The sequence below is a fragment of the Arachis duranensis genome, chromosome 6 (genome assembly GCF_000817695.3).
Source record: "Arachis duranensis cultivar V14167 chromosome 6, aradu.V14167.gnm2.J7QH, whole genome shotgun sequence".
Taxonomy (NCBI): domain Eukaryota; kingdom Viridiplantae; phylum Streptophyta; class Magnoliopsida; order Fabales; family Fabaceae; genus Arachis; species Arachis duranensis.
In genome coordinates this window covers 16,388,289-16,410,320 of record NC_029777.3, presented here as the reverse complement: position 1 = coordinate 16,410,320, position 22,032 = coordinate 16,388,289, and the positions used below count along the sequence as shown (strand labels likewise).

At 37.5% G+C, this 22,032-nt stretch overlaps 4 protein-coding genes across 6 annotated transcripts in view; 3 read left to right on the top strand and 1 right to left on the bottom strand.

The window, feature by feature from the left end:
* LOC107493115 (uncharacterized) overlaps positions 1-16,048 on the top strand; it is a 31,137-nt gene extending 15,089 nt beyond the window's left edge. Inside the window, exons 3-8 of one of the 3 annotated variants that reach the window (XM_052263186.1) lie at positions 13,994-14,072; positions 14,176-14,254; positions 14,910-14,949; positions 15,052-15,186; positions 15,440-15,577; positions 15,650-16,048. In XM_052263186.1, coding sequence (XP_052119146.1) covers positions 13,994-14,072; positions 14,176-14,254; positions 14,910-14,949; positions 15,052-15,186; positions 15,440-15,577; positions 15,650-15,929 — 751 coding nt within the window. In that variant the 3' untranslated portion in view covers positions 15,930-16,048. The remainder of the gene's footprint in view (positions 1-13,993; positions 14,073-14,175; positions 14,255-14,909; positions 14,950-15,051; positions 15,187-15,439; positions 15,578-15,649) is intronic. The other 2 variants (XM_052263185.1, XM_052263184.1) reach the window with 2 other exon arrangements.
* Positions 7,828-10,356, top strand: LOC107493116 (uncharacterized). Its single transcript, XM_016114192.3, has 3 exons — positions 7,828-8,591; positions 8,666-9,712; positions 9,811-10,356. The coding sequence occupies exons 1-3, from the start codon at positions 7,899-7,901 to the stop codon at positions 10,063-10,065; spliced, it is 1,995 nt and encodes a 664-aa protein (XP_015969678.1). The 5' UTR covers positions 7,828-7,898; the 3' UTR covers positions 10,066-10,356.
* Positions 16,049-17,646: 1,598 nt separating the features above from the next.
* On the top strand, positions 17,647-20,241 carry LOC107493047 (FT-interacting protein 3-like). Its single transcript, XM_021125741.2, has 2 exons — positions 17,647-17,710; positions 17,980-20,241. Exon 2 carries the CDS (start codon positions 17,989-17,991, stop codon positions 20,239-20,241), a length of 2,253 nt encoding a protein of 750 aa, XP_020981400.2. The 5' UTR covers positions 17,647-17,710; positions 17,980-17,988.
* Positions 20,242-21,136: 895 nt separating this feature from the next.
* The window catches only part of LOC107493117 (uncharacterized), a gene marked incomplete in the record, with an annotated part of 3,166 nt that continues 2,270 nt past the window's right edge, over positions 21,137-22,032 (bottom strand). The window contains 1 exon segment of the mRNA XM_016114194.3: positions 21,137-22,032. Within this exon segment, the coding sequence (XP_015969680.1) occupies positions 21,459-22,032 (574 nt within the window).

Sequence of the window (22,032 nt, the reverse complement as noted above, 5' to 3'; positions counted from 1 at the left end):
ACCCGGTCAACTCCGGTACCTCATCGTCGATTCGTCGCCATAGACTATTACACCAAATGGATCGAGGCCAAACCCCTGGCCTCCATCACGGCAGCCCAGTGTAAAAAATTCCTTTGGCGACAGGTCATAACCCGGTTTAGGATCTCCGAAATCGTCATATTGGATAACAAAACCCAATTCACCGATACAAAATTCAGAGAATTCCTAGAAGGCCTGCATGTATCCTACCATTTTAGCTCGGTAGAACACCCCCAAACAAACGGACAAGTGGAATCCGCAAATAAAATAATTGTCAAAGGACTGAAAAAGCGACTCGATGCAGCCAAGGGGCTGTGGGCCGATGAACTCGAGTAAGTTTTATGGTCGTACCGAACAACCCCGCAATCAACCACAGGAGAAACCCCTTTTCGACTAACATACGGCGTGGAGGCTATCATCCCAGTAGAGATAGGAGACCCAAGCCCAAGGAGAACGGTCGAGGGTAACGACGAAGAAGCAGAGTGATACCTCATCGACGAGGTAAGAAGCATAGCCCACATCAGAGAGCTAGCCCTAAAACAAAGAATCAGTCTAAGGTACAACCACGGCGTCATCCGACGAGAATTCGTACCCAACGACCTCGTCCTATGACGAAACGACGTCGGAGCCCCGACTCCGGGGGAAGAAAAACTCACCCCCAATTGGGAAGGACCTTACAGAATCAAAGCTGTGATCGGGAAAGGAGCATACAAGCTCGAGCGGCTAAACGGCGAAGAAATCCCGAGGACATGGAACGCCGCCAACATACGACGATACCGCACCTAGATTGACCCCCCTTGGTCATCCTTTAACTTTATTTCTTTCTTCATTACATATTGTTCCTCTCCTATTGTTTTATTTCGCTTTTTATTTACATTTTAAGTGTCAATATCGGGTACTCTTTCCTGCCATAAATGGAGGGTTTTAACGAGGCCCAACCATCAATAAAATTCCATTAAGCTATTTTCTCTCCCTAAATAAAGAACAAAAACACGGCTACAACTAAGGGGACTGATCACCCCCCGGGCCCAAAAGTACGGATATCCACAAGAAACCAACCCCACGACGGTCCGTTCGCCCCAAACAAAGGATACGAATAACCAAAAAACAAAACAGCTTAAAACGGAATATAGAAAAAGGCCCGAACGGCCTAAACGATATTAAAAGCAAGTCCAAAACCACGAGTTTACGGTTACACGGCCACATGGCCAAAAAACACAAAACAGTCCAAAACAGAAAAGTCACAATAAAGAATTAATTAAGGCTGACAATCTCGCCATCTCGGACAGTCTTAAAAGCTCCCATCACGGACACGTCCGCTCCAGGCGCCAACACCAGAGCCTGGGCCCTCATCGTCTCCTCGGTAGCAACAATAGCCTCTTTCACATCAGCAAGCAACACAGTCTTCTCCTCTTTCAAACCCACAACCTCTGCCTGCAAACCAGCCACCTCATCCTTCAACGTACCAACATCAGCCAAAAGCACGGCTGATCGGGACTCGGCATCCGAAGCCTTCCTCATCTCTTCACCAAGTTGAGACAAAAGTGAAGTCTCAACCTCGGAAAGACGAAGGATCTCAGCACCAGACTCCTCGGATGCCTTCGTTGCCCGCTCCTTTGCCGACTCGGCATCCGCAAGCAACCCCTTCAGCCTCACCACCTCGACCTGAGACTGACGAAGCTTTTTATCCAGAAGGCCCACCTGTGCCATCACAAGCTCGGCCTTTCGAACAATCACAGCAGAACGAAGAAGGAAACAATAAAGAGACTTAGCCTGAAAAGTCACATCACATTCACAAAAAAAATCTTCCGTACCAGGCATAAGGAACTTATCGATGAAAGCTGGGGCATCGAAACGGCGATCCATCACCGACGAAACCGCGCCTTCCCCTTCTACCAAATTCTCACTATCATCATCCTCTGACCGCTTTCGCTTACGAGAAGCACCCTCCGGCGACACCACAACGACGTTGTCATCAGCCCCCACACCCCGACCTGACCCTTCGGTCCCACCTCCAGTCAATGTGAGATCCTCAGAAACAGTCCTCACGTCACCGCTAGGCCGCGAGGTCGGAGTAGAAGGAGTACCACCCGAAGGAGTCCCTTGAGATAACTGAGCCTTCAACCTCGCAAGAGTTGTCAAACCCCCAGCCATCTCAACTACAAAGAGAAAGAAAAGTCTAAGTACCCAACTCGGAAAGCCAAAAACAAAAATCTCACATACCAACATAGGTCCGACAAGCGACGGGATCACCCATCACGTCCCGGGGATTAAGAGGACGCTCCCCAAACAACTGCCACAGAACAAGAGCGACGTCCCGATCCTCCGCAGTCAAGAACTCCTGCGTCACCCGAGTAAGGACAGACGGCCCCGCCCCAAAATTCCAATATGTGGGGAACCGTCGCTCACCTTCCAACGTCAACCAAAACAGATGATGCCCCTTGCAGGACGGAATTTAAAATACCCACTCTTAAACCCATGAAAGGAATCTTCATACAAACCGAAGACCCGACGATGAGGCTGAGCCCTAAAAGACACAAACTCCTTCTTGTGCTTCCCCTCCTTAGTCGGAAGGGTACACAAAAAAGAGAAAGAGAAAGACATTCACCGAGGCAGGAAGCTCCAAAACTCACACACAAGCTCGAAAGATCGAATCGCCGCCCAGCTATTCGAATGCAATTGGGACGACGCCACAAAGCACCGACTCAATAGTTGCTGGACAAAAGGAGAAAAAGGGAGTCGCACGCCAAGTCGGGTGAACATCGCCTCGTACACCCACATCCAATCCGGAACGGTCGGTGAGTCGAGGTTGGTATACCAAACCCTCTCATCAACCGCAGGAAGGGAAAGCTCATAATGGCGTTCGGCGTCGCCACCCCCACAAACAGCCCCCTGATCACGGAGCCGCTAGAAGTCCGCCTCTGTCATCCGCGACGGCGTCCCCCACACATCACTAGTAACCCAGGAATAAAGGGAAGGAACACCCCCCGCTAGGGCCACCGGAGCCCTCATACCCCCAGTCCTCCGACGAGCCATACCTAAAACAGCGATGAGCACCACCGTCAGCCAAACCTCGCGGCAAAAAACGGTGGAAGAAACCAAATAGACATCACTACGCACTACTAAACAGTGGCGCTCATCCCCTCACAAAACCCACTACCCCATGGAAGGCAAGAACCACCATACAGAAGACCATCATACACCAGACACAATCCTAACCCACACTAAACAAACATAAAATAAAAATAGCTTTGCAGACAAACACAAATCACATAAGAGACAGAGAAGGATACTAACCTGATAACGCAGTAGATGAGCCTGAAAACAATGGAGCAGGGAAGCAGAAAACTCAAACTCGAAGAAACGCTATACACAACAGAGAGAAGGAGATTTTTTCAGAAAGAGAGTTAGAGAGAAATGAAACAAACGAGAAAAGTAAGAAGGAAAGCCAAAACGGTTTCAAAAAGGGCAGAAAGACGCCAATAACCCTGAAAAGTAGAAAGAAATGTAGGGGCAACAAGGGAAATTCACTTAAAAACATCCCCTCACAATAAATGCTCACTCGGAAAGGAAAACCAATAAAGAACGCCTCGAAAAATGCAACGGGTGCAGGGACACAGAAGAGTCGCACCAGACCAAACGGCCAAACCAAAACTTCGGCACGGCCATACAAAGCAAGGCCGACACACCGACCTCTCTTCAAAAAAGAATTAGGTGACTACCCGAGAAGAACAAAAGAAGGCCACCAACAGTCAAAACCACACCTCCCAGCGACAGACCGACCTCACTCGCCCTCCCGCTATGGGGGGCAACTGTTACGGATCCGGCCCACGGATCCTACGCTCGGAAGGGCCCTCGAACCCGGTTACCCGGGTCCCGATCATATTGTGCTTCTAAAAGGCCCGAAACCGGCCCACTAAAACTCCTAACCAACTTTCGAATTCAAACGTCTCCCCTATCTTAGCCAAACAGGATAAGATAAGATATTCACCATCACCTATAAATAGAGGACCCAGGTCCCTCCAGGTATTCATTCATCCCACATACCTTCTACCTCTTAGATCCATTCTGACTTAAGCATCGGAGTGTCTTTGCAGGTACCACCCCCCATTGCTCCAGTCAAGTGATCTAGCATCCGCCTCGACCCGCAAGTTCCCGATCCATCTCTCAACCTGTACAAAAAGACATCTTGTACATATATATATATATAGTAGTGAATTGTTACCATTATAATTCATTTAGAAAATTCATAATTTAGGTATAGTTCTTCTGTTTTTATTTTTTATGCCTAATGACTACTAGCTACGATTCTATCAATAGTATTACCTGTGGTAGATTATGTGATGAAAAATTTTGGAAAATAAAGGTAAGAATTATAAGGTTATGGAAAGTTCCATCTAAATTTGACAAAAGTAAGACGACTTACATAAAAATGGTTCTCATAGACGATAAGGTTAGTTGATTATTTTTCATGATGCTTTCAAGTGATGCTAGGTTTAGTTTAAAAATATTTTTTGTTTGTATTTTAAGTTTATTTAATAAATAAATTCTTGCATGAATCAAAGACACTGCGATTTAATAGATTTATAAGTGCTAATAACTTTTATATTTAATTTGTTGAGAAAAAGACAAATAGGTCCCTGACCTTTTATCCTGCGGACATTTTTGTCCTTGACCATTGAAAAATACTTTTAAGTCTCTGACGTTCTTAAAAGTTGGACGGATCGGTCCCTCCGCCCAAATACTTCCGTCAGACTCAACGGAAAAGTCTGACATGGCTACCGTTCTGCTTACCTGGCATTACGGCTACCCACATGGCACGTTAGTCAAATGGAACTTTTGAAAAATGGACAAAAAAGTCCCTGTCTCTCAATATTCTCAATGCGACGTCGTTACCCCACCACCACCAACCAAAGCCACACTTTCCTCATTCCCTCTCCCACATCAAGTTCATCATGTTCTTCAACTTCAAGAAGATTCAGAGTCAGGGCCTACAACAACACCAGCAAGTTTGGAAATTTTCTCAACTTGAAGCATGCCCATCAACCTAAACCCTTGGATTTTGATCTCCCATGGTGCCATCCTTCTGATCGATCTTGTTTTGACGTGATCATCATTGGATCTGGCCCTGTAGGCACTCGTCTAGCAGAGCAAGTTTCCCGCTATGGAATTAAGGTTTGTTGTGTTAATCCTGATCCTCTCTCCATGTGGCCTAACAACTACGGCGTGTGGGTGGATCAGTTTGAGAGTATTGATCTTGAGGATTGCTTGGAGGGTGTGTCTCCAATGGGGTTAAATTTCACAAGAGAAAGGTACGGGGAATGAGCCTTACTTGAGAGCTAATAATTCCAAGTTTTCTACTTTTTTGTATGCAATGCTTTTCAGTTCCAATATGATATTTCTTGAGAAAACTTCCTTTGTTAGCCGTCCGATTTTGTCTTACATGGAGGTGAAGAAGAGGATGATGGTTGTAAGGCTAAGGCACTTGGGAATCAGAGTGAAAAAGATATTGGAGGATGAGAAACAGACATGCATCCACACCACAACCTATGCAAAGAAAGTTTGATTCTTTTGACCGCAAGTGTGCCTTTTTCTAATAGTGATAGTATTCTTTATGCATATGATAGGCTTAATCCTGTTTTCTCCTATAACGAAGTTCTAAATAAAAGAAATTTTTAGATTAATTACCTTACATTATATAGATGCATCTATAAACAAGACGAATAATTTTGAAACTGGTGCATTGCTACAACTAACTACAGCCTGAAGAGAAAAAGAACAAAAGGAAGCATGAAACAAGAAAATGGCACATATACCATAGAAACAGAAAGAAAATGTAGCATAACAAAAAATTGGTGGGCTAGATAATGGAGTGGTTGGAATTTCATAGGCGAGTAGTGAAAACACTGAGGATGGTCATGCTTTGGTGGTAAGGTGTGATTTGGTTTGGTTGGTGAAATCTGAGGTACCGTTGGAGGGGCCTTAAGCACTGGCAGATTCTGTTGAGTGATTCTCTGAGCTGGTGTTGGTGCATGCGCCTCTCTTCCAAGCTTTGTCATCGGGAAAGGTGTTGAGAGCAAGAGTTGGTGGGGTTGGGAGGGAGGAGGCAGCGGATATACTCTTGGAAGAGACAGGGACTTTTTTGTCCATTTTTCAAAAGTTCCATTTGACTAACGTGCCACGTGGGTAGCCGTAATGCCAGGTAAGCAGAACGGTAGCCACGTCAGACTTTTCCGTTGAGTCTGACGGAAGCATTTGGACGGAGGGACTGATCCGTCCAACTTTTAAGAACGTTAGGGACTTAAAAGTATTTTTCAATGGTCATGGACGAAAATGTTCGCGAGATAAAAGGTCAGGGACTTATTTTTCCTTTTCTCTAATTTGTTTTATAGTGTGATAAAATTCATTGTTCAATCAAGCATTATTTGACAAAGATGTTTGAGAATGAACTGATCGAGGAGAAGGTCTATATCTTCTAAAATTTTCCAATTGAGGAATCAAGTGGAATTTATGTTTCGACTACACACGTGTGTAGAATAACTTTTAAGAAGGAGTCACGTATAGTAAATACGGTCGATGATCGTAAAATTATATACTAACATTGATATAAATAATATTGTTTCAGGTATATGTTTTGCATGCATCAAAGAAAAGTGTTGAGTTATATTTTAGTGGGTTTAAATTATTTATTATTGTTTATTGAAGAACTTTTGTGTATTAAAATTCTCTAATAATTTGTTGTTCATTTTGAGCTGATTTTGATATATCCTTACTTGACAGTAAAATAATATATAAAAATTTGTTGGTGGATCTAAGTATTACTAGGTTATTTATGGTCATATTGAGTATATATGTCTGATTTATTGAAAAAAAAGTAGATTACTAAAATCAATTAACTATTAAAATTAATACACTTAATACTAGATTAAGAAAAAATAAACAATACATAACATGTTGTATTTTTATTAATCAAATTATTATAATTTAAATTAATTTTAACAAAACAACTTAAAATTATAATTTCAATTTTATCACACGTGGCACGAGTTATTACGCTTGTTAATAAATATTTTCAATAAAAAGAATACTTTCCTTTCTATTCTTTATATCCCAGTTTTTTATTACCATATATTTTGCTATAATAATTCATTGATTCTTATATCATTTGCTTTCTTTTACACTTTTACTTGTTTCAAAATTTATCTTATTGGAATAAATGCCTAGGACATCTTCCTTTTTTAAATGATTACTCCTTTAGTGTTTGATCCTTGTTCATACTATTTTGTTATTTTAATTTTGTTTTACACCTTTTTCTAAAAAACAATTAAGGCATTTTATCTTAAAAGTTTATCAAATAGAAAACAATTTATGCTATGATAAATTAAACTGAACCTTCTCTTGTTCTTCATTTTTTTTTTATGATGTGTTTGGAGACGGGTCTCATATTTGAAAAAAGGTTGTTAATTATTGCATTTTGATTTGGTGAGAATGGAATCATCTAGATCTTGATTCATCATTTTAGAGGATGATATTATTACTTGTGTCAACAAAACCTTTTACAGCTGAAATAGCTGCTGCATGTTTTATTGCTGTTCTATTTATTGTCTTCTTTGTAACAAAAAATGTATCTCAATGTAATTCATTTTATTATTATTATTAAAATTTAATTTGGAACTTTTTTATCCGGCAAAAGTTAAAAGATAAAATAAATGGGAGGTTTTTTTTTATCTTATTTAAATTTTAAATTTTATAATTTTAAAAATTAAAAATCTCCAAATAGGTTAAAAAGGGGGACGGGGAGGAGTGCGGAATTTGCAAATCCAATTCTAATTTTCGGATCCCTAATCGTATCATATTCTATCTCCTCATTCGACGCCGACATGAACAACGATGATCGGGAATTGTTGAACCCGGAAACGATGCTGTCAATCCCACTGAAGAAGACTGATCCGGTGGAGCTGTACCTGCCGTTACGTAAGTTGGTAGCCTCAAAATACTCCGAGAGCCATGCACAAAAAGTTGAAAGCGTTCTCGAAACCCTAAACAAATGCCGCAGGGACATGGTGGAGCGTAGAGGGGGCCTCTCCCTTCCGATGCAACGTGACTGCCTCATCCACTACTTCAGATGCCTTTCCATGGTTGAGCCACTCTTCACCTCTATCTCTTCCGACGCCGATTCCATTCTCTTTGTCTGGTACGACGCCTTCAACCCTGACCATCAGGATGGGGTCTCCTCACAGCGCAGCGCCATCCAATTGGAGAAGGCCGCTGTTGTCTTCAACCTTGGAGCCATATGCAGCCAGATTGCTGCCTCCTGCGACCGTACCACCGCCCTTGGCCGTCACCTTGCAATGGAAGCCTTCAAAGTTGCCGCCAATTTCTTCCTCCAACTCTGGAAGGTTTTTGCCAAGGACGTGGTCTCCGCCACCCTCGATTTGACTCCCCTCTTCGCGCAGTTTCTGCGGCACCTCTTCTCCGCTCAGGCTTCCGAGCTCGAATTACGCGAACAACTCAACAACAACGACGCCGGCGACGCTCTCCAACAACACCGATGTGCCCTAGCGTTTAGATCGGTCAGTCTTCACTCTTGATTGATTTTACAATTATTTTTCATTCTAGTGATGATGAATTGATGATGATGATGTAGGTTTATAAGCGTTATCGTAGAGCATATGAACTGATGCGTACTGATTCGGCTGCACGGAAACATGTCGACTCTTTTGACCAAACCTGGGTAACTCATGTTTACCAGAAGGTGAAATTCTTTGAGGCGGAGGCTCGTCAGAGGCATTCATCCATCCTACCCGAATCCGAGCAACCTGATGTATTCTCAAGGGTCAAATCTTGTGCTCTTGATCATGATGCAGAATGTGTCACTGAGATATTAGTTAGAAGGATTTGCAGGCTCTCGAGGAGATCCAAGCTAGGACCATCACAAGTGTACGTTGACCTCATCCTCTCCGAATACAGTCCTTTTAAGATTATGAAGGATGGAAAGCTGGTGGCTTACCCATGGGACATGCCTCCTCCTTATCCAACAAATTCGGCAATCCTCTCGTCTTTGATGTCTTTTTCGTCGTCTTCTTCGTATTCGGATATTCTTGCATTCCTTCCTTTGAAGAAAAGTGAGCCCTTGAATCTCTATGAGTCACTGCGCAATTACTTTGTCCTCAAATACTCTGAGAGCGTGGCAAAGAGAGTAGAAGGCCTTCTCCAAACGCTACACAAATTGCGCAATGAGATGCTGCGTGATGACCTTTCTCTACCTTTTCGCCGTGACTGCCTCATCCTTTATTTCAAATGCCTTTGCATGATTGAGCCTTTCTTCCCTATGAATGCCTCGCCCAACCCACCTATCTTTGTTTGGTACAATGCCATCAACCCTCAACAGCACTCTTCTCAGCATAACATCCATTTGGAGAAGACCTCTGTTCTCTTCAACCTGGGAGCCCTCTGCACCCACATTGCTCTCTCCTGCGATCAAGGCACCATCCAAGGCTATCGCCTTGCCATCGACGCCTTAAATAATGCTGCACATTGGTTTGATCAACTGTCGGTGTTTGAGTCTCTCAATGCATCTGGTACCATTGACTTGTCAGAACCATACATCGATAGGGTAGTAGAACAGTTTTCCGGCTTGAAATTGAAGTTTTGTGGTCTCCAACCTTGTGGATCATCATTACCTGGATATCTTGTATGTAAAATCATCTTCCTTTTCAGTTTATCTTTTCTTAGTACAATTGATTGATGTCAATCCTGATTTGTTGAATTATTTGATTTGAGACGATGCAGGCTTTAACTTATTTTCCGCGGACATCTGAGCTTTTAGCTTATGATCCCAGTGATGTCACTGAACAATTTCTTTTAGGGTATTGTAAGGCTCACTACCTGCTTGAAAGGGTATGTGAAGCACCATGCTTGGACCTTCTCTCTGAGGTTAGCCCTGTCAAGATTGAGGATGGAAATCTTGTGGCCAATGCAACAACCTTAAAGGCACCAAATTCGGCATTGGAGAACATGAGCTTGCAGGAAACGACACTACAGTAACGTTACCGTAGAGAAAAGCTTTAGGAATGAACTTATTTACTTTTTTTTTAAATTGGATGTCGGAACATTGTTGGTTGATTCAGTGTTTCCAATTTCCAATCAATGCCTACTAATTTTAAATGGGGCACTCTACTGTACAGATTGAAGTTGTATAGAGAGAGAATTAAATTTCTTTTATAATTTTTTTATTATTTTATTAATGTTCAAAATGTAGGTTCTATTATTTTTAATTTCTCTTTCATCACATAAAAGAAAAGATCTGTAAACTTACATCTTTATTATATAATTCACCATTTTAAATAAGCAAATAATATTGTTTCATTTAGAATCATTCTTATTTTTTAGTGAATAAATCCTTAGAATGTAAATCGATCACTTGAATGAAAATGGAGAAATACTAACCCATACAACTAAATTAATTGATGAGTTAGATTCGATGATGTATAAACATATCTAACATTAAAAAGAAATTTATCTACTTAATATAATTCTGTTACTGTTCACATTGATTTTGCTTGAGCAGTCTGTAAATCCTCCTGGTTAAGGCTATGGTATGGAATAGAAAAAGAAATAGCTGCAATAATGCTAGATAATAGATTCTTAGTTGTGGTTTGTAATAGTAGTTCAGATAAAGAAGATAAAAGAGCACGTATCATGATTATTGATGGAGAATTGGTATGTTGTGTGAATTCATTGATTCGAACATGCATGCGGACATGGCACTTAAATCCAATATAATAAAAATTGAAAACAAATCTGTATTTGGTATCAGAGAACATGGTAAAGTCAGGTTGTATTTTCAAATTTGTAACTTTGAATGCTTAATTAATTTATAGGAGTTTACTTTTTGGTTTGTAGTTGTCTCTCAAAAGATAACTTCTGATTAATCTTGCTTTTCCAAACTCTCTATCACTTTCTTGCCTAATTCTGCAATTTTTAATTACTTTATTGTTTCATTGATGCCTGGAATAAAATTAAGTGAAATGATATTTTTGTATTGAGTGATTCTGTCTTTCTTGTTTCTCCCTTTTCGTGGAGGGCTTCTTCATGCCAAATGAGATTGAGAGGGAATAATTGGCATGAAATACATTTATACTAATTGCCATGATTGAATTCTTAGAGTATTAATCATTTATAAACATTTCTCATTAGATGTTCAAGAAGAATTTAGATTAACGACAGGTGAGTGATTTGTATATTTATCCAAAGGTTTTATATGTTCTAGACGATGCTTTTTATATGTTATTATGAACTTTTTATTTAGCCTTTATGTTAAAAGTTTTCATAGGTTCCCCTATTCTCTTTTACTTAATTTCCAATATTTTTATGTGTCTTTATTCTTTGTCACCATTTTGAATCTTCTATGCTCTTCATTATAGGGCTGGTAATGTTCAAAGTGTTAAGAATGCTATCAAGCACCTTGGTTTTGATATCATTTCTTTTATGATGTTCTTGGTGTTCTTTTGATAACTTCTTCTGAACCAACTTGATAGAGACTGAATTCCTGAAAGCAGAGAGAATAATGGACTATAATCTTCTAATTGGTCTTAATTTCTGTAATGATTATTCAGTAGAGGAAATGAAAACTTCAAAAAGTGAGTTTTGTTCAAGTGTGGACTTTGTGTTTTCCTTTCATGTGAATTTGTTAGATCATGCGAGATAAATAACATGTGGAATTATGAATTATGAATTTGGCAGGTAAGAGAGACATGCAGAATGACGCGCAGGATATAAAATGGGTTTTCATAGGCTGCTGGTATATTGTTTTCTGTTAATAATTCTTAAAATGTTTATCTGAATAAATTGCAATGAAGTTTTGAAAGGGAACTATTATATGATAGGTTTGCTTGCATTTTTCAATAGATGATTCATAAATTGATGCTGATGGCAAAATAGCTAAACATTATTAATTTATTATTAAGTTTATTAAGTGATTTTTTCTTCAATTCTATATGTTCTATCAAGGATACTCTTCCGTGTTATAAATCGGTTTCGTTCTATTCAACGAGCTTTTGATGCTTATTATTCAACAAGGAAGTAATCTCTTAAACTCGGACCGTGGTATCTGCAAAAAAAATTCCGACGCTCAAGTCAGTGAAATATTCTCGAAGTGAAAAGAGTGAATATGATATTGTGTGATTTGTTTTTTCTCTGCCGGTCTCTCGGGCCTAAGTGTTGGTATTTATGGTGGTTTTGCTTCACCGACCTTGAACGTGGTCCGAGATTTTCCGGGCGGCAGCTTTTTTGTTTGAGTTTTTGTAATGTTAGATAACTGACTGAGGTATATACTCTGTTGACCGAGCATTGCGGAATACGGAACACTATATATTAATTATTTGCTCATGACATATATAGTTATTCTATTATATTACAAAAATAAGTAAATAATCAATTTATGATTCTATTTAAATAGCTTATTTATTTGGTTGCATTCTCCTCCTCGAACAAACCATAACCGAGTTTTGATTTAATAAAGTTTATTGGAACTTGTATATGTTATATAGTTCTTAATTTTTTAAAATTAGGATGATCAATGATTTTATTAATTCACACCTTACCATATGAGAACTGCAAATCTGTAGTATTATGAGATTCATCACTCAAAAAACATTCAAGTCAGAAGAGAGAACTTATATAGATTGTACTTTATAAAGAAAATAAGATTCTTCAATAGTTAATGTTGGTGGGAGCTTGTCAATTATATCCATTTTGTTTTGATTAATTGAATCCAACACTAAAATATATTTATGTGTTTTGGATTTGCTGTATCCATCATTACATAGTTAAAAATTCTTTCATCTCATTGATTGGATTTGGAACCAAGGACGATTGGAAGCATCAAAATGGTCTTTAATGTAGAAGTCGAAAATTTATTTTGTCTTCGATCTTTTTTCCGCTACAAAATGGTCCTGCAGGTTCTAGTTTGTTTTAAATTCATCATTTGCACTAAAAAATAAATTTTAAAGACAAGTTTGCCCTTCATGTCATTCCCGCAAAATCATTTCGCCTTCCCCAATCAAGCCAGTGTTTAAGAAAACGATTAGTTCCTGAACGTTTGTGTGAAACCCTACGAAAACGTTCCTGTGAGGACGGTCTAGGCTAGTGGTTGAAGGTCATCCGTTGTTGGTAGTTCGAGCGAGGTTGTTGAAGACCTTCCTGCATTGGTCACTTGCCTTCGTTGCTGCAGATACCCCTTTTTTGAGGTAAGCTTTTTATCCATGCAATGTCGCATTCGTTGATGCAGGTAACTAGTGTAGGGTTTAATCTAGGCAGTGCGAACCTTTGTGTAAGACTAGAGTTTGTGCTAATTATTTTTGTTTTCATTGTTATTTGGTTTAGTAACATATCGTGTTGAATAATAGGGTTGTTTGAGAAGATGTCACTCTTTAACATGAGGGTGCATCATGGGAGTGCATTCGAATATGAGAACAGTGTCTTCAAGTATTTAAAGGGTCAAGTTACAGTCGTCAGCAGTTTGGATACTTGAAGGAGACCATCGCAGTGTTATGGTACAAAGATCCAAATGCAGATGATTCTGAGAGTAACTTGAAGTTGTTGAAAGGTGACTCAAAGACAATTGAGATGTGCAACATAGCCGACTTGAGGGGATTCATTGATTTGTTTGTGGATCATCATTACCTGGATATATTGTATGTAAAATCATCTTCCTTTTCGGTTTATTGTTTTTTTAGTTTTCCTAAGTTCATTTTTTCCCCATAGTTATAGCAACACTTTAGTACTTATATAATCATGCTACTTAAAGAAATGGAAATGTATTCTTAAAGATGTGTTCAAGGTTATAAATTTTTGAAATTTTGGTTTTTCCTTCTTCTATTCTGCTTTGTGGTTTCTATTTTGTTTTTATAGTTTCTAATTTCATTTTTCCTAGTTATAGAGCATAGACTTTAAACATATATTTGTTCTGCAGACCGAGTATGCGAAGTCTGCTGAAAGATTGCACTCACCTTCTTGTTTCTATTCCTCCTGTTGCGGGCATTGGCGACCCGGTATGATTTTGCTCTATTGATTATTATATCGTCATGTGTCAATGGATTTTGTATTCTGAGGTAATCTCTTTCAGAACCTACATTACGTTTTATTTATTTGTAGATGTTTCAGCATGAAGAACTTCTAAGAAGCTCGTTAGTCGATGGGAATCTTCAATGGCTCTGTTACTTGTCTTCAACTAGTAAGTCTTCATTGAACTTAGTAACTAGTTTGATGTTGTTGTTCCTTCATGTTCATGAATAAGAGAATTGCAAGTTATGCTTTTTCAAAAATAAAATCACTCGTGGGCGAGAGTCGCATTATCAGGTACATAAATCTTTGCACAAAACATAAATCACAAGACATCTTTGTTGTTCTGATTGAAAATTTGAAATTCTTATGAAGAAATCATACTCTCAATGGGCATTATAAGTTACATGTTTTAAACCAGAAAAAAAAGAATGCATAGAATATGCATTTTATCGTAAGCTGATAAGGAGAAACATATTATATCTTTCACATTCTTTCTTTAAGTTGATCTTGCAAAAATGTTGTGTAATGTTTAACTAAAAACGTATATGAATTATGATAGGACATTTTGGTGTCACTTGATCCATGTATAGTTATTCTTTTCTAGTTTGACTATTTTCCATGAATATCAAGGATCTTGCATAAACATAAAAGAAACTAATTTGATTTAACAATCTTGAGTTGCCATTTTAGTTGTCTGCTTATGCTTCTGACTTTCTAGAACCGGGTTTTCTGGCGGCAAGTAATGTGCTACTGCTGCTTAGAGATGAAGTTTTCTAACGCTTTCGAATCCAAATATAATCTCAGAGATGCTTCCTGTCTAGCAGGCGTCTATGGAGACTGTGGCGGTGAACTAGTGGATGAGGAGTGAGTGTAACTAAACAAATCACCTTTTTTTCAGTTTTTCCTTCAAAATTTGTTAGACTATTCTCTTAGTTGGTTCTGAGTTTGTGCATCGCGTTTCGACAGCTACCCAACAAACCCGAAAAGTGAGTCGGCTAAATTAAGGTTAGCTTCTGAAGAAGGTTGGTCGAATTTGGCTCACCATCTTGGGTTTTCACCACAAGTATTCCGCCTTGGAGGTATCTATGGCCCTGGTAGAAGGTAATTTCCTGTTTACTGTAATTCATTTTATCTTTCAAGTAAGGTTTCTCTTCTGAGTTTCTTTGCGGTTTATGTGCAAATAAAAAATTTGCTCAAGAACTTCATCACTGTCTGCCTTGACAGTTAAGTAAACTCACCAATATAGAGAAGAGATCTTATCGGCAATTTAAATTATAAATTTGGGATTATGTTTTAATGGAATTTAGCGCATTCTCTTACTTTGCATTTACTACTTCATATTCTTTTGTTTTAGTGCGATCAATACAATACTCAAGCAGGAGCCTTTGTCGGAAGGGCAGAAGATGAGAAAATACCGAAAATATGCGTCGAGAGTTCACGTTGATGATATTTGTCAGGCGCTTATGGCTGCTATTTACACAACTCCCCCAAAGTTAGTTTTGAGTGTAATCAACTTTCTAAACTATGCAAAATTTTGCAAGATTCTATGGCATTTCACTTGCAGGGAAGTTTACAACATCGTTGATGATGATCCTGCTCCAAGAGAAGAAGTATTTGAATATGCAAGAAAAATGGTGTTGAAAAAGTGGCCAGACTTGAACTTAGAACATCTAGAGCTGGAAGAAAGCTCGGGTGCGAAAACGAGAAATCAAAGGGGTGAGAAGCGCGTGTCGAATACTCGAATGAAGAAGGAACTTGGAGTGCAGCTACTTTACCCTGACTACAGATCAGGATTGCAGAGCATAATTGACCAGATAGAGAACCCTTTTTTCCACTGTAGTTGATCATTGATCATACTTACAATTTGAGTTAAATTCTCTGCAAACGCTATTGTAATTCTTTAAAGTGTTGAAGTTGAGACATGAAAATTTGGATAGTGAATTACCGAATTTTTTTCTGCAAATCTTGCCAAAAACAGCTGCAACTAATGTAGTAGTTTTTTCTTTTTCAGTTTATTTACAGAAACCATAGGTGGTTAAAAATGTTGAAGTCTTCCAATCATAGTTTTCTAACATATTTGTGAGATTATCATTTTTTATGCAATGATCAAAACAACTACACGTGTGTTTTGAGTTCATATATTATTGGATACAGTTAGATATGTTTTTTTTTTCAAAATAAATAAAATTTTAACTATTGATTAGAATTTTTCATTAAAATGATTTGTTATTGCTCTTTTTGTATATGATTGTTTGGTCATAATTATAGGATTAATATTCATAAAGTCAATATCGGTTACAAATTCAAAATCAATTCAAAAATAAATAAATAGGACTTGTTCATAGTAAAACTATATATAAATATATTGTGATGTAATTTTACCTTTGTTAGCATATTTTTCCTCCCTCTCTCCCTAAATTCTTCCTTTTAATGTGTCTATATATCTCCTACAAAGGTCTTTTGATACAAGAGTGAGTGTATTTTTTTTGTTGCAGTGTGAAGCAAAGAATTCTTCTAAAGTTAATAGTGGGTAAGTTTTTCTTTTAATTATAATTTTCTTAATTTTATTCTTTAGTGATATCTCTCTATATAGGGTTTTGCTGCTTCTTATTTGTTTATCTTCATTGGCAAATAGCCAAATATTTAAATATTTTTCAGTTTTTTTTTATCGATTTTATTTTATTAACGTTGTTCATGTTTTGTTTTCTGTCGATTTCAATTTTTTTTTATCAAAGATAGAAAGACTCGTACCCGCAATCTCTAAGTGAGTATGGAGAGATTATGCTATTTGAGTTATAGTTCGTTGGAAAGATGAAACATTTTAATAACAGGCAATTTAATCAATGTTTGATGTTTCGTATTTATTTGGTTTGATTGCATAGAGAAATAAATTAATAAATATTTTCAATAAAAAGAATATTTTCCTTTCTATTCTTCATATCCCAGTTTTTTATTACCATATATTTTCTATAATAATTCATTGATTCTTATAAGTTATATCATTTACTTTCTTTTACATTTTTACTTGTTTCAAAATATTTTGTTATAAACTTATAATACAACCTATCGTATTGGACTAAATGCCTAGGATATCTTCCTTTTTTAAAATGATTACTCCTTTAGTGTTTGATCCCTTGTTAATACTATTTTGTTATTTTAATTTTGTTTTACACCTTTTGTTTTTAAACAATTAAGGCATCTTATCTTAATTTTTAAGTTTATCAAATAGAAAACAATTATATATTTGTTTTACAAAGTTTGAAAGCAAGCTTAAAGTGGATAATTTTGCTATAGTTTGTTAAGATAGAGGCACTACCTTTGTTAAGAAATTTTTTACAATCACTCTCCTTACCCAGAAATTTAAGGCATTATTCCAATCACCCTTTGGTATAGCATGTCATAAATTAATAGAATTAAATGCTTATTATTACAAAATTGAAAAGATAATTAATGTTATGTTAAATTGTTTCAAATTTGAATTTTTAGGTTGATTCCCTTCCGTTATGAATGTTAAATGCACTTCTAAAATAAAAAACAAAAAATAATTATAATCTATTGAAGCAAAAATGTCATATATCTATCATCTTAAAAAAAAGTGTAAACTTCCCAAAGTCCTTCTCATAAGGTTTACATGTTTGTTATATTCTTTTTTTTTTCTTTTCTTTTTATTTGAATTTAACATTTCTTTATTTCAATTTCACAGTAGTAATAATGCTACTTTCTTGTTATTGTCTTTCATGTAAGTTGTAATAAAATTCTTTTTTTTTTTTCCATTAATTAGAGATCATGCATGTTTTGTTAGAATGACCCTTGGAATTGGAACATAGTATATATGGTGCATGTTTTCTTACAAATTAGGAAAATAGTTTAATGTTTTATTTTCATTGTTGCAAGATCAAAGCTATGGCAAACAAAAGCAAAAACCCAAAGGATCAGAAGCAACAAGAGGATTTCTCACTGAAGGAGACAAATCCAAACATCAATGCAGGAAGAGCCACAACCTTGGACCTTGTAGAACAAATGCAATTCCTCTTTGTTAGGGTGGTGAAGGCCAAAAACTTGTCATCAAAAAGTAATAGTTGTTGCTGTAATCCTTTTGTGGAAGCAAGGATTGGAGCTTTAGTGGGAAGAACAAGGTCCCTTGATAAAACAGAGAATCTTGAATGGAACCAAGTCTTTGCTTTCGCGAAGGACAAGATTCAAGCACCTATGTTGGAGATCTTGGTAAAGGACAAGAAGTGTGTTGAAGACAATAATAAAGTGTTCATAGGGAAACTTGTGTTTGTAGTTAATGATGTTCCTATGAGGGCTTCTCCTGATAGCCCTTTAGCACCAGAATGGTACAAACTCGAGGATCATAACGGATCAAAGCTAAATCAAGGAGAGTTAATGGTGTCTGTTTGGATGGGGACTCAAGCAGATGAGGCTTTTCCTCATGCTTGGCATTCAGATTCTGCTAGTGGTTATGAGCATAGTACTAATACTTGTTCAAATGTATATCACTCTCCAAGGTTTTGGTACCTTAGAGTTAATGTGATCCAAGCCCAAAATTTGAAGCTCAAAACCACGAATGGAGGAAGCAGCTTGGAGTTTTATATTCAAGCTTTTTTGGGAAACTTGGCTTTGAGAAGTAGACCAGTTAGGATTAGTCAGAACCCTGTTTGGAATGAGGATTTGATGTTTGTTGTGGCAGAACCTTTTGATGAATCATTGATTTTGAGCATTGAGGTAGGGAATCAACATAAGCATGAAAGTATGGGAAGGTGTGTGATTCCTTTGAAGAATGTGGAGAGAAGAATAGACGATGCATTGGTCGAAAGCGTGTGGTACAATCTTGAGGATCCGAATTCCCCTGAGGCTAGACTTCATGTGAGAGCTTCTTTAGATGGAGGATACCATGTTCTTGATGAAGTTACTCACTATAGCAGTGATTTTAGGCCATCATCTAAGTCTTTGTCCCAACCCAATATTGGTGTTCTAGAATTGGGAATTTTGAATGCTATAGGACTCTCTCCAATGAAGAAGGAGAATCGTGCTGACGCCTATTGTGTCGCTAAGTATGGTCCGAAATGGGTGCGAACAAGGACTATTGTTGATAGTCTTTGTCCAAAATGGAATGAACAATATACTTGGGAAGTGTTTGATCCTTGCACTGTGATCACAATTGTAGTGTTTGACAATGGACAATTATTGCAAGAAGGAAAGCCTGCTGAAGATAAGAGAATTGGTAAGGTGCGAATTCGGCTCTCCACGCTCGAAACTGATAGAATCTACACTCACTCTTATCCACTCATTAACTTGACCAATCAAGGAGTTAAGAAGATGGGAGAAATTCAGTTAGCTGTGAGATTTTCTTGTTCATCTTTGTTGAATGTTTTGCAAACTTACACACAACCTTTACTCCCAAGAATGCACTACATATCTCCATTGTCTATATTTCAGTTGGATAGTTTAAGGAACCAGGCTGCTGCTATCACCACATTGAGGTTCAGGCGAAAAGAGCCTCCATTGGCGAAAGAGGTTGTCGAATACATGCTAGATGTGAGGGAAAATGTGTGGAGCATGAGGAGAGGAAGAGCTCAATTTCGAAGAATTGCTGATCTTCTAAGTGTTGTTGTTTTCATTTGTAAATGGATTAATCATGTGCATAGTTGGAAGAGTTCGGTTACCACAATAGCAAGTTACATAATCTTTCTTGGTGTGATTTTCTGTCCTCAAATGATTCTGGTAACAATGTTTTCAAGCCTTCTCTTGCTTGGAATTTGGCGATACAGAACTCGGCCGAGGCATCCTTCTCATATGGATATCCAATTCTCTTATGCTCATACAGTTACTAATGAAGAACTAGAAGAAGAATTTGATACATTTCCAACAAAGTTTACCGGCGACAATCTTAAGAAGAAGTATGATAGATTGAGAGGTATTTCAGGGAGGGTTTTAGCAGTGATGAGTGACTTGGCAACTCAAGGAGAAAGGGTGCAATCCTTGTTAACTTGGAGGGATCCAAGAGCAACATCTTTGTTTGTGTTTTTCTGTTTTGTTGCTGCCATTGTGACTTATAGTGTTCCGTTTCGCTTCTTAGTCTCCGGCTTGGTTGCTTACTGGTTAAGGCCTCCGAGGCTTCGCGGCATCTTCCTATCCAATAATCTTTTTTGAGTGTTTTAAATCCAGTTTTCTTGCCTTTATCTATTGATTAACAATTTAATCTTTCTGAGACAATTATGCTTATGTTAGACTTGTTGGATTGAGTCTTGTTCACTTCATTGCAAGTGATTTTTACAATCTACTCTTTGTGTATGTAGTTAAAGCTGATAAGGTGAATATAATACTATTTTCTCAGTTTCATAAGTTAGCTATTACTTCACTAATGGAATTGAATCATATCAGAATATACTACTTCCATCAAAATGGTGTTGTATCACATAAATCAATGGATCTTTCCTTTCAATTTTTTTTTTTTTAATCATATATGTTACTTGAATATGCTATGTTTCAAATACTGTGTCCGTTGATGTGTCTATCTATATATTACTTTGACATTTTTTTAGTTTGAGGAAAAAAATACAAAAGCCTCTTTAGATACACATTTATGTCGTCACGGCCATTGGTTCTGAATTCATCTTTGAAAAAATATTTTTAAAAAAAAAATGTCAAAACCCACTTCAAACATAGTATGAACAACCCATTTTTATTTTTAAAATTAAAATAAAGTAAATAACAGTATTGAAAAATTAGACGAACTTAAAAATTTTATTGCTAACTTATACTGTTGGAATAAATTTAGAAGTAGCCAATATTGTTGATTATTGACAAAAGAAAAAAGAAACTCTACAATGCTTTGTAATATTCAAAAGATCAAAAGCAAAAGCATTGAAAATTTTTAGTTTGTATTTTGATGATATTAACAGAACATAAAGATATATTATTATGTTAAAATAATTTTAATATTTATATATACCCGTAGCTAATAGATTTTCAAAATTAATATTTTTGCATATCTCCTTCTTATGTCGCTTCGTAGGTAAGATAATGACAGTAAAAATATCTTCCTTCTTTTTGGATAGCTCTTCAATTCAGTTAGCATGCTCTTTGTGTGTTTGTGCGGGGTTTGTTTCCTGTTCAATGCAGAGACATATGACTTCATTTGTAACTATATTTGGTCCTGTCTTATTATTAAAATGAGCAACTTCACAAACTTCATTCCACTCTAATAGCTTGCTATCAACTTTTATATAACATAGATTTAAAATCATCAGTGAAGTTAATTATGTAAAAAATATTGAAACTCAAAAATCTGATGGGGTTATAATATTACTCCTATAATTAGCTGCTGACTCGCAAAGAAATGGGAACCCATTCTTTTTTACTGCCTTTCATTCTTTTCGGTGTCTTCCCCAAAAGCCCTTTGTCCTTGCAGTATCATTCTCTGGCAGGGTTCGATTTGATTTGGACCGAAACGAAAAGTGCTTCTTCAAGAACGGCTTTCCATGTGTGCTCCTAGTACTTGAGCTCGGCTCCATCTTTGAAACTTTCCCTATTCTTTCAATGTCTTTCTGTGGTTCGGAAACATTGACATCAGATTCAAGGTAGCTATCAGCTACACGGCTTCGAGATATCTTCTGGTGCTTTCCCTTAGAAGTCTCTGATTCGACCCTAATATCTTTTCTGGATGACTTTGACGAGTGATTATCTCCGACGATACAAGCTGGACATGCTGGATCAAACTTGTTTGCCTCGGCAGTTCTAGATTCTAAGCATTCGGCATGATATGCATGGCCACACACAAGGATAGCAACACATGAGACATCACTTCTGGCAACAAAATTTGGTAGTTCGGTCAAAGGCCTCGCGCAAGCTGGACAAGATTGTTGATCCATTGAGGGAGAATGCAAGAACCTGCTGCTGCTGGATCCAATTATCTTGTGACGACCGGATCCTAAATATTCA